Source organism: Convolutriloba macropyga, chromosome 11 (assembly GCF_964194025.1).
Source record: "Convolutriloba macropyga chromosome 11, txConMacr16.3, whole genome shotgun sequence".
In the NCBI taxonomy this organism is placed as follows: Eukaryota; Metazoa; Xenacoelomorpha; order Acoela; family Convolutidae; genus Convolutriloba; species Convolutriloba macropyga.
Genome location: NC_134478.1, coordinates 14759560 through 14774751, shown reverse-complemented (window position 1 = coordinate 14774751; position 15192 = coordinate 14759560). Strand labels below are relative to the sequence as shown.

The following is a 15192-nucleotide window of genomic DNA, read 5'->3' as shown; positions in this document are numbered from 1 at the left end:
TTTTTTTTAAATTAAATCATAGCCCGCTAAGATCGCGAACAGATAAAGTATCTGTTCAGCATAGTAACAAACCTCAAAATAGTACTGACCTTCTAACTGTGCAACTTGGTGCTGTAAGTCATCAACTATAGCTTCCTTATCAGCTTTCTCTCGTTCTGCCGTCAGTTTTGCTTGTGACGTCATTTGTCTCGCCTCCTTTTCTGCTACCCGGGAAAGTTCCAACTCTTCTTCCAATTGAGCTACATGAGCATTGGCATCTTGAATCTGATTGGCCAAATCCGCAATCTTCTTTTCACAAAACTTAAGCTGATTGGTCAATCGAGTTTGTTCCGATTTTGTCAATTCACTTTCGTTGGCAGAATTGTTCAAACTGTTTTCTAATTCGTTCAACAATTCTTTCGTCTGTTTAAGTTCATTCATAATTTTCTCTTTAGAATGCTCTAGATTTTTCACATTTCGCTGCGCAGAAGCCAGCTCGGATTCTAAATTAGAAACTTTTTCTTGCAGATCGTGTTTTTCGTCTTCATAAATTTCAATTGTTTTATCTTTGACAATTTTTGAGTTTTTCAGATCTTCGATTCGATCTTTTAATAAATCCCGATTGTTTTTAAGGTCAGCTGATTCTTGTTGTTCAGTTCTCAAATCCTCCTGAAGCTGTTCCAAATCTTTAATAAAAGCGCGTTTTTCATCCTGCAATTTTGAATTTTTAGACTTTAAAGTTTGTTTTTCACTTTCTAAATTCTCGATTAAAATAGTTTTTTCAGCATTTTCATCTTGGAGGTTCTCAAATTCTTTCAGATTTCTGTTTTGAGCTTCAAACAATCGTTTCGATTCTTCTTTCACAAGACCCAAATCGTCTAACACTAAATTCAGTTCATTTTTCAGCCTCAAAACTTCAGATTCTAAGTTCTCTTCAATTTCTTTTGACCTTTCATTTGTATTTTCACTATCATTTAACTTCAAAGCCAACTTTTTGTTATCGCGTTTCAAATCTATAAGGTCAATTTTAACATTTTCTAAATCATTTTCAGCATTTTTAAGTTCGGACGATTTTTCAGCAACTTCGTTTTCTAGTTCTCGTATTTTTCTATTCATTTTCTGACGTTCCAAATTAGATTTCTCAATTTCTGACTTTTGGTTTATAATTTCATTTTCAGTGTCTTCAATTTTTTGTGTCGAATTCAAAGAATTTTGTCGACTTTTTTCAACTTCATTTTCTGCGTCTTTCAGCTTTGATAGAAGAATTTCTTGTTCTAATGATAAACTGTCAATTTTCTTGACAAATTCTTCACGTTCTAGATCAGCCTTTTCAATTTCCATCAATTGCTCTTGTATTTGGTTTTCCATATTTTCAGAGTTTTTCGATAATTCCGTAATTAATTGTTCATTTTCTTCGGAATGCGTTAAAAGTTCTTCCATTTGGAAATCTTTATCTTCGATTTGATTTTGCAAATTGTCAACAGTTGCCTGGAAAATAATTTTTTCTTCATTCCAATTTTCACTTCCAATTTTGTCGTTTTCAGCAGCAATGACAAGTTCTCGGAGATTTTCGTTCTCGTTTTGTAAGTTTTCAAAATCGTTTGATATTTCGTTGTAAGCCTCGGTTGTTAAGTCTAAATCTTCGTTCAAACTGTCAATTTTGTAGTCTTTTTCTTTCATTTCTAGTTCGGTTTCTTCTAGAACTTTCTCAAAAGAATTCTCGATTCGGTTTTGAGTTTTCACGATGTCATCAATTAATTGTTGCTTCATTTCTGAGCTGTCTGATTTCAGACTTTCATGGTCGTTTTTCAATTTGTCAAGCGAGTCTTTAAGTTGTTTTATTTGAGACTGCAAATTATGAGTCCCAACTTTTGGTATGGTAGGTGAACTATCGGCTAAGAAAAAGTCAAGCCCGCTTTTAAGATTGTCATTTGATTGAATTTCGGCGACCATCGGTAACTCCTCCAGAATTGGAACTGCTTCTAACTTTTCATTCTGAGGCTGTTTTGTTTCTGAATTCAGTTGTAGCGACTTTTCCGGTTTATTTTTGGCTACTGCTTTAGACTGTGGAATTTTGCTGTCAGCTTTTGACTTTAGTCGGTCAATTTTGCTTTCCAACAGCAAATCAAGGTTAGATTTCGAACGCTTTGATCCTTCGTCAGTACCTGCTGGTTTCTTCATTGATGACGATGATGATGGAATCGGAAGTCCAGACGGTTTTGGAGGTGATCGTTTTGATAATAAAGCCCGAGTCTCGGGTTTAAAATCGGGCTGGGATTCAAGTTGGTTCCGATTAAGAGATCCGTCAATAATTGGAATCTCTTCTAAATTTTGAGGACCTCGACCAGAAGCAATCATTGGGTCTTCATCAATTAGATCACTTCGAGTTTCAGGTGTTTGAGGACTTTCAAAGTTGTCATCTGAAGGTTTTTGACCAGTTAAAGCCGTTTCTCGTTGACGTTCAGACATTTTTAACTGCTCTTTTAGATGCCCATTTTCTGCCTTCAACTGATCATTTTCAGCTGTCAAATATTCTATTTTTTCCAAGTCTTCAAAATTTGCATCGAGTTCAGGGTTAAGAACTGTATCAGTGTTTGTAACTTTATCACATGTATCAACAGTTTGTTCATTTGCAGCCGCCGCTTTTTCCTCTAAGTCGACAATATTTTCCCTCAAAAAGGAAACAGACGCTTCCGATTTCTGTAATGCGGATTCTAGCTTTTCTATTTCTCCCATTTTTGAGACAAGCTGTTTTTCGCTTTCCAAAAGTGACTTCTGGCGTTCTTGATACTGGGCATTTTGCAAATTAAGTTGTTGGGTTTTTACAAGCTCAGCGTCGTACAATTTTTCAGTTTCGTTGTGTCTCTTTTTAAGCAGTTTTTCGACAGCTTCTAGTTCTCGAATTCGTTCTAACGGATCCATTTTTTTCAACGCTGCGCCTTTTTTCAAAGGACCAACTTTTGATTCTAATTTAGCTTTGTCAATTTCTAAAGATTTGATTTTTTCGCGAGATTGTTGCTCAGATGCGGTCAATTCTTTGACTTGCGATATTAAAGCAGAATTTTCGGCTTCTTTATCTTTTATTAAAGAAAACTGTTCCGTCAATTTTTGTTGATTTTCCGAATTTTCCAAGTTTTGAGGTATTTGTAAATTCTTCACGTGCAACTCCTCGTTTTTCCTAGATAGACTTTCGATTCTGTTGAGCAAATTTTTCTTTTCACGACTCAGCCTCGCATTTTCAGACTCCAAATGAGCAATTTGATCATGAGTATCAGCAAAGCTCTTGTGAAGCTTCGAAACTTCATTTTCGGGATCAAATTTACTTTCAGAAGGTTCTACTTGTCCTCCAATAGACAAAACTTGACTTCGAAGATTTTCGTTTTCTTGTGCTAATTCTGCATTATCTTTAACTAATTCTTGAGTCTTTTCTTTTTGACTTCCAATTTCGTTCTCAATTTGGTCGAGTAAAACCTTCATCGTGTCGTCTTTCGTCCGTAAGACTTGGACAAAATCAGTCAAGTTTGACAAGTCTTGAGGTCCATTATCGGTTGTTAGAGACGGCTGGTCAGCGATCGCGTTTAATTGGTCGTTAAGACTTGCTTTTATTGTTCTCGAAGACTTCATTTCATTTTGAAGTTGTTCTATTTTATCATTCAACGAACTCTGATCGCCCTCAATATCTTCAATTTTGGGACCACCCAGGGCATTTCCAGGAGCACTTGAACTTGAAAACGAAGGGATTGTTTTATCATCAGACATCAAAGCACCTAATTGCTGACGTAAGCTATCTCTTTCTATAGATAAAGCTTTAGCATCACTTTTAGCTTTTAAAAGATTTTGTGATAATTCTGAAGGATCCCGTTTTAATGACGATTCCAATTCGCCCTCCAAACGATGCTTCGAACTTTTCAAGTACAAATTTTCATCTTCGAGTTCTCGATTACGCAATCTCAGTTCAAACGCTTCCGCTTTCAGTTCTTGATTGTCAATTATTTGTGACCCCTCAATTATACCTGAGCTTATTTTTCGGACTTCGTCAGGCTCGAATTTGTCTTCAACTAATTTCAAAACTTCGAGCGCTTTTTTCGCTTCTAATTCCGACTTCTTGGATTTTTCGAACTTCTTCTCCAAGTTTTCTAAAGCGACGTTCGCAAAACCTAATTCTTGTTTGGCAGTAACAAGTTCGCGTTCGGGTTCTGAAATATCGGCTAAGTTCATAGTTTGCAAGTCCTCAAGAATCTGTTTTTCGTGTGCCAATTGGTGAATATCTTCCATAAGTAAAGCGTTAGCGTCAATTGCTTCCGACAATTTTTCATTCAACTGGTCAACAACAACTTTGAGTTTCAATTCAGCGTCGGTATTTTCACTTGGATCAATTTGATTGGATTGTTCATCAAAAATTTGACCAGTTTTAGAAGCCGACTTTTGCAGTTCCTCTGAAAGTTTTGCAGAATAGCGTTCCAGCATGTCAATTTTTCCAGAATGTTCTAGATTGTTCTTTTTCTCATCCGCAAGTTTGTCTTTTAAATCTTCTAATTCTTTCTGAACCATAAACAATTCAGCTTCACCTTGATTTGACTGGTGTAGCTCATCTATAATTTGATCTCCGTTTTCAAAATTAGCATCGATTATAGATTCCAGTTTCTCCTTTTCCATTTCGAGAAACTCAATTTCATTTTTCAAAACCGTCTCATTATTTTTTGTATCTTGGAAATGATCGTTGAGAGACCGAATTTCAGCACTAAGCTCCATATTTTCAACTTTGAGTGAAGAAATTTCCTGAGCTAAAGCTTTTGTTGAACTTGAACCTTCGTTAGTCTGGCTTTCAACCAATTTCTGAATTTCTTCTGAAAGTTTATGATTGAAGCCTTTAAATTTCTGGCACTCAAAATTTTCTTTCTCAGCAATTTTTTTAGTGTTTTCAACTTGTTTTGTTAGACTTTCGTTTTCAATTTTGGTTTCTTTGAGTTTCGTTTTGACCTCAATCAAATTTTGGACAATATCAACATTTTCTGGAGTTATTTCAACGTTAAGTTCCTGCTCATTCATAATTTTAAGTTCACGCTTCAATGCTTCATTCTGATTGGCTAATTTATCAACCAATTGGCTCTTTTCTTCAGCTTCGGATTGCAAACCGTCAATTTGATTGGTCAGAACTTCGTTTTCAGCTTCAAGTTTCAAAATCGAAGCTTTTCTGTCAATAGTTTTGTCAATTTGAGGAATATAGCTTGAAGACGAGTTCAGAGCTGAGGATCTTGACAATTTGTTACATTCATCTTCTAGTTTTTCGCACTGTTTTTCCAAAATTTGTTTCTGTTGAGCTAAATTTCGGTTTTGATTCAAAACTTTCAGTTCGTTTTGCGATAAAACAACATTTTCTGCTTTAAGATGGCTTAATTCTTCTTTCAGTGCAGCTTTAGTTTCTACAAAATTTTCAATTTCACCGCTTTTTTCTGTTTTTGCAACTGCTTTTACCTCTTCGGCTAAAATTTTGGTTTCTTCTTCCAAAATCTGAGCCTTTTCTTTTAACTGCTCTTCAATTTGGGACAATTTCGTTATCTTCTGCTTTAGAACGCCGTTCTCTGATTCAAGTTCGCAATTCTTACACACTAATTCAGCATACGCCTGCGGTTCGAGACCTGGGGCCTCCGTCAAATTTTGCATCCTGTGTGACATCAATTTTGATACTTCCTGTTTCAACTGCTGATTTGTATTTTTCAAGACTGAAAGCTGTGAATCTTTTTGCTCAATATGCTGATTCAATTCTTCGTTTTGAACTTTTGCAAAACCACATTCGGCTTCTAACTCGGATAGATGTGACTTCAGACCAATTATTTCTTCAATGGTGTCCGAACTTTCAGCGCTTAGATTTGATTTATTTAAGGAATCCTTCAGTTGGTTTTGAAGCGAATGTTTTACCTGATTCAGTTTCAAATTGTCTATTTTCTCTTCATCAAGTTGTTTTTCCAGAGTTTCAAGATTAATTTCACATTCTAAAAGTTTGTCTGTTGTTTTTTCCAAATCATCTTGTAGGTTAATATAAACTTCCTTGCTGATAAAAGATTTTGCCTCAACTTTTTTCAGAATCTCTGGGCTAATAATGTCTTCAGTTATCGGGTCGATAGATCTGTCAGAGTTTAGTTTTTCTAGCTGCTTCAGCTCCGACTTGAGATCAGCAATTTGATTGGCAAGTTGCCCAATAACTTCATCTTTCTCATTGCTTTCTTGAGTCGGAAATTCACTCGAACTATCACTTTTTAGCTGCTCAATTAGTTGACGTGAAGCAAGTTTTGGTTCTGCTTCTTGTTGTTGGTTCATGATAAATCGGCTCAACTGATTTTGTAAAACCCGTTCATCGCGTTTAAGCTCATCAATTTCTGTTTCTTGTTCTTCACATTTTTTCTCCAAATTATTCATGCTAGCAATCCTTTCAACATTTTCAATTTTCAAGACCAATAAATCTGAGCTCAACTGTTTTTTGACAATATTAGCCTCATTTAGCTCTAATTCCATGAATTTAAGACCAGGTGTGTTTTCCTCACTCAAAAGGTTCTTTCGCTGTTCAATCAACTTCACCCTTCTTCTTTCCTCATTTTGTTCGTTTTCTGCTATGTGATCATAAAGAGTCTCCGTTTTCTTTTCCAGGCACTTTATCACATCAACTTGTGATTGGTTTTGGGCATTTAAATTGTTTCTGTCTTCAACCAACTCGTTAATTTCATTTCTTGCTTCTTGTAATTTTTTCTGCAGGATTTCGATTCTATCAACTTGGTGCTGATGATAGGCAGACTCAAGAGAATCAGATGGTTTCTTCTTCAGGTTTTCCAGCATTCCCAATCTGGCACTGCCAACGTATTCTTCGCTTACCTGATCAACTTTGTTCATTTCAACGGTCGGAACGTCCAAGAGTAGTGGACCAACTGACTGATGTCTTACAATTTCTGCGGGCTGCACAGCTATCTGATCGCTTCCAGCAGACGTAACTGCAGCAAGTTGAGAATCATTTTCAGGACTAATCAATCTTTCCGAAGGTTCTTTCGGGGATCGACGCACTTCTTTCCCGAGTAAACCGTCCAATCTATCTGTCAATAACTGTTTTTCCGCTTCTAATAGGTCCAGCTTCTCATTTTGATCAACAATTTTCAGCTCCAAGAATTGCAGCTTCTCTTTTTGGTCACGATTCATTTGCTCTAGGCTTTCCAACTTCGTGGTTTTCTCAGCATTGTCAAGTTGAAGAGCCAAACTTTCGCAATTCAAAACTTTGTTTTCCACTTCCACTTCATTCAGCTCTTGCACCAGCATATCGAACATAGGTAACTCATCCGTTTTGAGAAGGTCCTTACGCAGTTCTCTCGCCTCGGAACGTCTCTGTTCTTCCTTTTGGGTTTTATTGGCCAGCTGGTTTTCGAGAATATCAGTTTTTCTCTCCAAATATTTTATAAGGTCCGTTTGAGCCTCAAGTTGATCAGATAAATTGTTTTTCTCTTCAGCATGATCACTCTTTTTAATTTTGGATGCCTGTAATGTCCTATACGGAAAAAGGAGAGGAGAAGAGCTCTCTTCAAAAGGTTTACACTCGACATCAGTAACTGAATCGTCCATGCAAACATCTTTCTCGCTTTTGGGATCAGCTTCCTTAACTGCAGCAGAAGCATCCAAAGGTATTGAAACAGGTGCAAATTGTTGTACCTTTATTTCAGGCTGAGCAATTTTTTGATAACATTCAACCGATTCTATTGACATAGGCGGGTTACTACTTTCAATGCTACCTCCTCTTTTGTCTAGTTCGTTGGAGTAAAGACTGCCTTGAAGTTCTGTGACACCTTCAGTTCTGTTTTTGAGCAATTCATTCTCTTTCTCCAGAACAGTCAGCCTCTCCTTTTGGTCTACAAGTTTTTGCTCTAAACTTTCGAATTTCGTGACTTGTTCAGCATTGTCAAGTTTGAGAGCCAAATTTTCACAACTCAAATCTCTGTTTTCCGCATCTGCTTCATTCAGCTCTTGCTCTATCATATCAAATTTAGATAAATCATCTGTATTGAAAAAGCTTTTGCGCAGTTCTCTCGTATGAGAGCGTTTCTGTTCTTCCTTTTGGGTATTAATCGCCAGCTGATTTTCGAGAATATCATTTTTTCTCTCCAAGTTTTTAATTAGGTCCATTTGAGCCTCAATTTGATCAGTTAAATCGTTTTTCTCTTCAGTAAGATCACTATTTTCAATCCTGGCTGCCTGTAAATTCTTCTCCAGAACAGGGGCAGAAGTGCTCGCTTGAAAAGGTTTACACTCTAAATCCGTAACTGAATCGCCCATACAAACATCTTCCTCGCTTCTTGGATTAGCTTCCTTAACTGCAGCAGAAGCGTCCGAAGGTAATGAATCAGGTGCAAATTGTTGTACATTTACTTCAGGCTGAGTCGATTCTATTGACAAACGCAAGTATCTTTTTTCCACACCACCTACTTTTTTGTCCAGTCCGCTGGGACATGGACTCCCTTCATGTTCTGCGACATCATCAAGTCTGTTTTTGAGCAATTTATTCTCTTTTTCAAGAACAGTAAGCCTCTCCATTTGGTCAACGTATTTTTGCTCTAAACTCTCGAATTTCGTGACCTTTTCAGCATTGTCAAATTTGAGAGCTAAATTTTCACAACTCAATTCTTTGTTTTCCGCTTCTGCTTCATTCAGCTCTTGCTCCAGCATATGAAATTTAGGTAACTCATCTGTATTGGAAAAGCTCTTGCGTAGTTCTCTCGTTTGAGAGCGTTTCTGTTCTTCCTTTAGGGCTTTATTGGCCAACTGGTTCTCCAGAATATCATTTTTTCTCTTCAAGTTTTTAATTAGGTCTGTTTGAGCCTCAAGTTGATCAGATAATTTGTTTTTCTCTCCAGCATGATCATTCTTTTCAATTGTGGATGCCTGTATTTTCCTATACGGAACAAGGAGAGGAGAAGACCTCTCTTCAAAAGGTTTACAATCGACATCAGTAACTGAATCGTCCATGCAAGCATCTTTCTCGCTTTTTGGATCAGCTTCCTTAACTGCAGCAGAAGCATCCAAAGGTATTGAAACAGGTGCAAATTGTTTTACCTTTATTTCAGGCTGAGCAATTTTTTGATAACATTCAACCGATTCTATTGACATAGGCGGGTAACTACTTTCAATGCTACCTCCTTTTTTGTCTAGTTCGTTGGAGTAAAGACTGCCTTGAAGTTCTGTGACACCTTCAGTTCTGTTTTTGAGCAATTCATTCTCCTTTTGCAGAACAGCAAACCTCTCCTTTTGGTCAACGTATTTTTGCTCTAAACTTTCGAATTTCGTGATCTTTTCAGCATTGTCAAATTTGAGAGCTGAATTTTCACAATTCAATTCTTTGTTTTCCGCTTCTGCTTCATTCAGCTCTTGCTCTAACATATCAAATGTAGGTAACTGATCTGTATTGAGAAAGCTCTTGCGCAGTTCTCTCGTTCGGGAGCGTTTCTGTTCTTCCTTTTGGGTTTTAATCGCCAGCTGATTTTCGAGAATATCATTTTTTCTCTCCAAGTTTTTAATTAGGTCCGTTTGAGCCTCAATTTGATCAGTTAACTCGTTTTTCTCTTCAGTAACATCACTTATTTCAATCCTGGCTGCCTGTAATTTCCACTCCAGAACAGCAACAGGTGACGTCATCTCTTGAAACGGTTTACACTCGACATCAGTAACTGAGTAGTCCATGCAAACATTTCCCTTGCTTTTTGGATTAGCTTCATTAACTGCATCAGAAGCACAACCCAAAGGTAATGAATCAGGTGCAAAATTTTGTGTACTTACTTCAGGTTGAGTGAGTTTTTGTTCACCTTCAGTCCACTCTATTGACATAGGCAAGTAACTATTTTCAACACCACCTACTATTTTCTCCATTTCGCTGGGGTAGGAACTCCCTTCAAGATCTCCGCCATCTTCAAGTCTGCTTTTAAGTAATTTATTCTCTGTTTCGAGAACAGTCAGCTTCTTTAGCTGCCCAACAAGTTTTTGCTCTAAACTTTCAACTTTCGTGACTTTTTCAGCAATGTCAAATTTGAGAGCTAAATTTTTACAATTCAATTCTTTGTTTTCCGCTTCTGCTTCATTCAGCTCTTGCTCCAGCATATCAAATTTAGGTAACTCATCTGTATTGAAAAAGCTCTTGCGTAGTTCTCTCTTTTGGGAGCGTTTCTGTTCTTCCTTTAGGGCTTTATTGGCCAACTGGTTCTCCAGAATATCATTTTTTCTTTTCAAGTTTTTAATTAGGTCTGTTTGAGCCTCAGGTTGATCAGATAAATTGTTTTTCTCTTCAACATGATCACTCTTTTTAATTTTGGATGCCTGTAATGTCCTATACGGAACAAGGAGAAGAGAAGAGCTCTCTTCAAAAGGTTTACACTCGACATCAGTAACTGAATCGTCCATGCAAACATCTTTCTCGCTTTTTGGATCAGCTTCCTTAACTGCAGCAGAAGCATCCAAAGGTATTGAAACAGGTGCAAATTGTTGTACATTTATTTCAGGCTGAGCAATTTTTTGATAACATTCGATCGATTCTATTGACATAGGCGGGTAACTACTTTCAATGCTACCTCCTCTTTTGTCTTGTTCGTTGGAGTAAAGACTGCCTTGAAGTTCTATGACACCTTCAGTTCTGTTTTTGAGCAATTTATTCTCTTTTTCAAGAACAGAAAGCCTCTCCTTTTGGTCAACGTATTTTTGCTCCAAACTTTCGAATTTCGTGACCTTTTCAGAATTGTCAAATTTGAGAGCTAAATTTTCACAACTCAATTCTTTGTTTTCCGCTTCTGCTTCATTCAGCTCTTGCTCCAGCATATCAAATTTAGGTAACTCATCTGTATTGGAAAAGCTCTTGCGTAGTTCTCTCGTTTGAGAGCGTTTCTGTTCTTCCTTTAGGGCTTTATTGGCCAACTGGTTCTCCAGAATATCATTTTTTCTCTTCAAGTTTTTAATTAGGTCTGTTTGAGCCTCAAGTTGATCAGATAATTTGCTTTTCTCTTCAGCATGATCACTCTTTTTAATTTTGGATGCCTGTATTTTCCTATACGGAAAAAGGAGAGGAGAAGAGCTCTCTTCAAAAGGTTTACACTCGACATCAGTAACTGAATCGTCCATGCAAACATCTTTCTCGCTTTTGGGATCAGCTTCCTTAACTGCAGCAGAAGCATCCAAAGGTATTGAAACAGGTGCAAATTGTTGTACCTTTATTTCAGGCTGAGCAATTTTTTGATAACATTCAACCGATTCTATTGACATAGGCGGGTTACTACTTTCAATGCTACCTCCTCTTTTGTCTAGTTCGTTGGAGTAAAGACTGCCTTGAAGTTCTGTGACACCTTCAGTTCTGTTTTTGAGCAATTCATTCTCTTTCTCCAGAACAGTCAGCCTCTCCTTTTGGTCTACAAGTTTTTGCTCTAAACTTTCGAATTTCGTGACTTGTTCAGCATTGTCAAGTTTGAGAGCCAAATTTTCACAACTCAAATCTCTGTTTTCCGCATCTGCTTCATTCAGCTCTTGCTCTATCATATCAAATTTAGATAAATCATCTGTATTGAGAAAGCTCTTGCGCAGTTCTCTCGTTTGGGAGCGTTTCTGTTCTTCCTTTTGGGTTTTAATCGCCAGCTGATTTTCGAGAATATCATTTTTTCTCTCCAAGTTTTTAATTAGGTCCATTTGAGCCTCAATTTGATCAGTTAACTCGTTTTTCTCTTCAGTAACATCACATATTTCAATACTGGCTGCCTGTAATCTCCTCTCCAGAACAGCAACAGGAGACGTGCTCTCTTGAAACGGTTTACACTCGACATCAGTAACTGAATCGTCCATGCAAACATCTTCCTTGCTTTTTGGATTAGCTTCCATAACTGCATCAGAAGCACAATCCAAAGCTAATGAATCAGGTGCAAATTTTTGTGTACTTACTTCAGGTTGAGTGAGTTTTTGTTCACCTTCAGTCGACTCTATTGACATAGGCAAGTAACTATTTTCAACACAACCTACTATTTTGTCCATTTCGCTGGGGTAGGAACTCCCTTCAAGATCTCCGACATCTTCAAGTCTGCTTTTAAGTAACTTATTCTCCGTTTCGAGAACAGTCAGCTTCTCTAGTTGGTCAACAAATTTTTGCTCTAAATTTTCGAATTTCGTGACTTTTTCAGCAATGTCAAAATTGAGAGCTAAATTTTCACAATTCAATTCTTTGTTTTCAGCTTCTGCTTCATTCAGCTCTTGCTCTAGCATATCAAACTTAGGTAACTCATCTGTATTTAAAAAGCTCTTGCGTAGTTCTCTCTTTTGGGAGCGTTTCTGTTCTTCCTTTTGGGTTTTAATCGCCAGCTGCTTTTCGAGAATATCATTTTTTCTCTCCAAGTTTTTAATTAGGTCCGTTTGAGCCTCAATTTGATCAGTTAACTCGTTTTTCTCTTCAGTGAGATCACTTTTTTCAATCCTGGCTGCCTGTAATTTCCTCTCCAGAACAGGGGCAGAAGTGCTTGCTTCAAAAGGTTTACACTCTAAATCCGTAATTGAATCGCCCATACAAACATCTTCCTCGCTTTTTTGATTAGCTTCCTTAACTGCATCAGAAGCACAATCCAAAGGTAATGAATCAGGTGCAAATTGTTGTACAATTATTTCAGACTGAGCGAGTTTTTGTTCACCTTCAGTCGACTCTATTGACATAGGCAAGTAACTATTTTCAACACCACCTACTATTTTGTCGATTTCGCTGGGGTAGGAACTCCCTTCAAGATCTCCGACATCTTCAAGTCTGCTTTTAAGTAATTTATTCTCTGTTTCGAGAACAGTCAGCTTCTCTAGTTGCTCAACAAATTTTTGCTCTAAACTTTCGAATTTCGTGACTTTTTCAGCAATGTCAAATTTGAGAGCTAAATTTTCACAATTCAATTCTTTGTTTTCCGCTTCTGCTTCATTCAGCTCTTGCTCCAGCATATCAAATTTAGATAACTCATCTGTATTGATAAAACTCTTGCGTAGTTCTCTCGTTTGGGAGCGTTTCTGTTCTTCCTTTTGGGTTTTAATCGCCAGCTGATTTTCGAGAATATCATTTTTTCTCTCCAAGTTTTTAATTAGGTCCGTTTGAGCCTCAATTTGATCAGTTAACTCGTTTTTCTCTTCAGTAAGATCACTTTTTTCAATCCTGGCTGCCTGTAATTGCCTCTCCAGAACAGGGGAGTGCTCTAAACTTTCCAACTTCGTAACCTTTTTAGCACTATCAAGTTTGAGAGCCAAATTTTCACAATTCAACTCTTTGTTTTCCGCTTCTGCTTCATTCAGCTCTTGCAGATCAAAATGAGGCAGCTCCTCAGAATTGAGAAGGTTCTTACGCTGATTCATCGTTTTAGCCCGTTTCGTCGCTCCTTTTGTCTTTTCCTCAGACAGTTGGTCGCCAAGAATATCAATTTTTCTTTGTAAGATTTTGATGACATCCTCTTGATCTTCGTTTTTAACCCTCGGCTCCTTCACTGTATGAACCAAGTCTTCAACTTCAATGTTGTCATGCATCAAGTCATTGCCCTCATTTTCAATGCTACCATTCTTATCCAGTAGTGCGAGCTGCTCATCTTCTAAACGTTGCTTTAAAAGCTGTAGCAGATCAGAGCTGTCTATGATGGCCCGACCTTCATGCGTCGAGCTTTCGCCGACATCACTTATCCCCGCCTGAGTTTTACTGATTAATTGCTCCACAATTTGAAGTGGATTCCACTCCTCTTCAAGTTTTTCTGGTCCAATTTCGTAACTCGAAGGCGAGCGAACGTCCGATGTCATCGAAGAATTTGGGAAAACAGAATCTACTTTTGGTTCTTTTTGATTTTCCAACTCATGACTAGTGGAGTCAGCAGTAGCATCCAAATTAGAAGCCTGAAACAAAATTCTATCGGTTATATAGCACTGCGTGCTCGAAGTTGCCTCAAAAACATATCTCGATAACCAGAAAGAAGCTGGATAAATTTTAGAGACCAGAAAAGATTATCTTACTTTTTTGTCAATAAAATTCGTGGCAATACCACGCAAATGTTCAATTTTTATTGCTGTCCGCGTTTTATCAGCTATTTATAAAGAGCTATTGAAGAAACAAACTAGGCACAATTTTAGCTACTGAAATTTACCTGTAATATTGTTGTTAACTGCTTCTAAACTGCGAACTCAGATAAATCGGAAAAAGCTCCCAAAAACGAAGAATAATTTAATCCAAAACTTCAATAATATCCGATTTAAGCATGAAGAATTACTCTCAATAAACTAGCATGGAGCTTGCTTTGGTAATAGCTAGCTTGACTAAAACTTAGGGAAGCTAGCTTCACAGGTAAGAAGGGGGGGGGGCGGAAAATTGGGGGAAGGGGGCGTTAGGTGAGTTAGGATCTATAATTACTAAAATTATCCTTTAAGCCTTGCTACCTCACTCTATTTATTTCCGTAGAAAATCAACAGATTAAGCAAGCGAGGTGCTGCAAAAAAAAATTAGATGTTCTTATAAACCAAGTCCGGCAAGAAAATCAGTTCCTAAAAGGTATGGATCAATCAACAAAAAAACTACGAAATAACAGATTTTGCGTAACCGAAATTAGACCACATGACCTACTGTAATTGTACTCAGCTATCGGAGCTGTTTAAAAAATTACACCAAATAACGGTTTCTCTGGGAAAAGAACAGAATATAAGCGATTAAGGTAGGATGAATTGCTCGTGGCGGGTGCTCAATTCTTGGGCCTTAATAAGAGGCTGAAATTGGCATTTTTCACACAATCTTCATTGAACCTATTGTAGTAAACTGCACCAATAGAGTTCAGCTGCTTAAAAATATGAAAAAGAGGCGTTAGACAATATAAAATTTACAGGCTCATCCGAAAAGGCAAATTGTTCAAGCAAATATTTTGCATAAACAACACAAAATACTAGAATAATTGCTTCAACTTTTCTGAAACGAATAATCTGGTCTTGAGCACCTCATGTTTTGGCATCAGAAAAGGTTTAATAAGTAGATCAAAACTAAAAAACATAACCGACTAACGTCGGGCGAATTGCTCTCAAACGACCAGCGAGCGGCTGGCTTTGTCAGTAGCTAGCCAAGGTATAGTGAGGCTAGCTTTAGCTCAATTGAAGGGCGTGAGGTGAGCGCAACGGAGGGCAAGTTTTTTTGGCTGCACGGGGCCCTTACGGCCCTGAACGATG

General features: G+C 37.5%; 1 protein-coding gene across 2 annotated transcripts in view; it reads right to left on the bottom strand.

Annotated features, from left to right (window-relative positions):
- The window catches only part of LOC142349565 (uncharacterized), a 511473-nt gene that overhangs the window by 33833 nt on the left and 462448 nt on the right, over positions 1 to 15192 (bottom strand). For both annotated transcript variants that reach the window (XM_075401206.1, XM_075401207.1), the window contains one exon: positions 90 to 13881. In XM_075401206.1, coding sequence (XP_075257321.1) covers positions 90 to 13881 — 13792 coding nt within the window. The remainder of the gene's footprint in view (positions 1 to 89; positions 13882 to 15192) is intronic.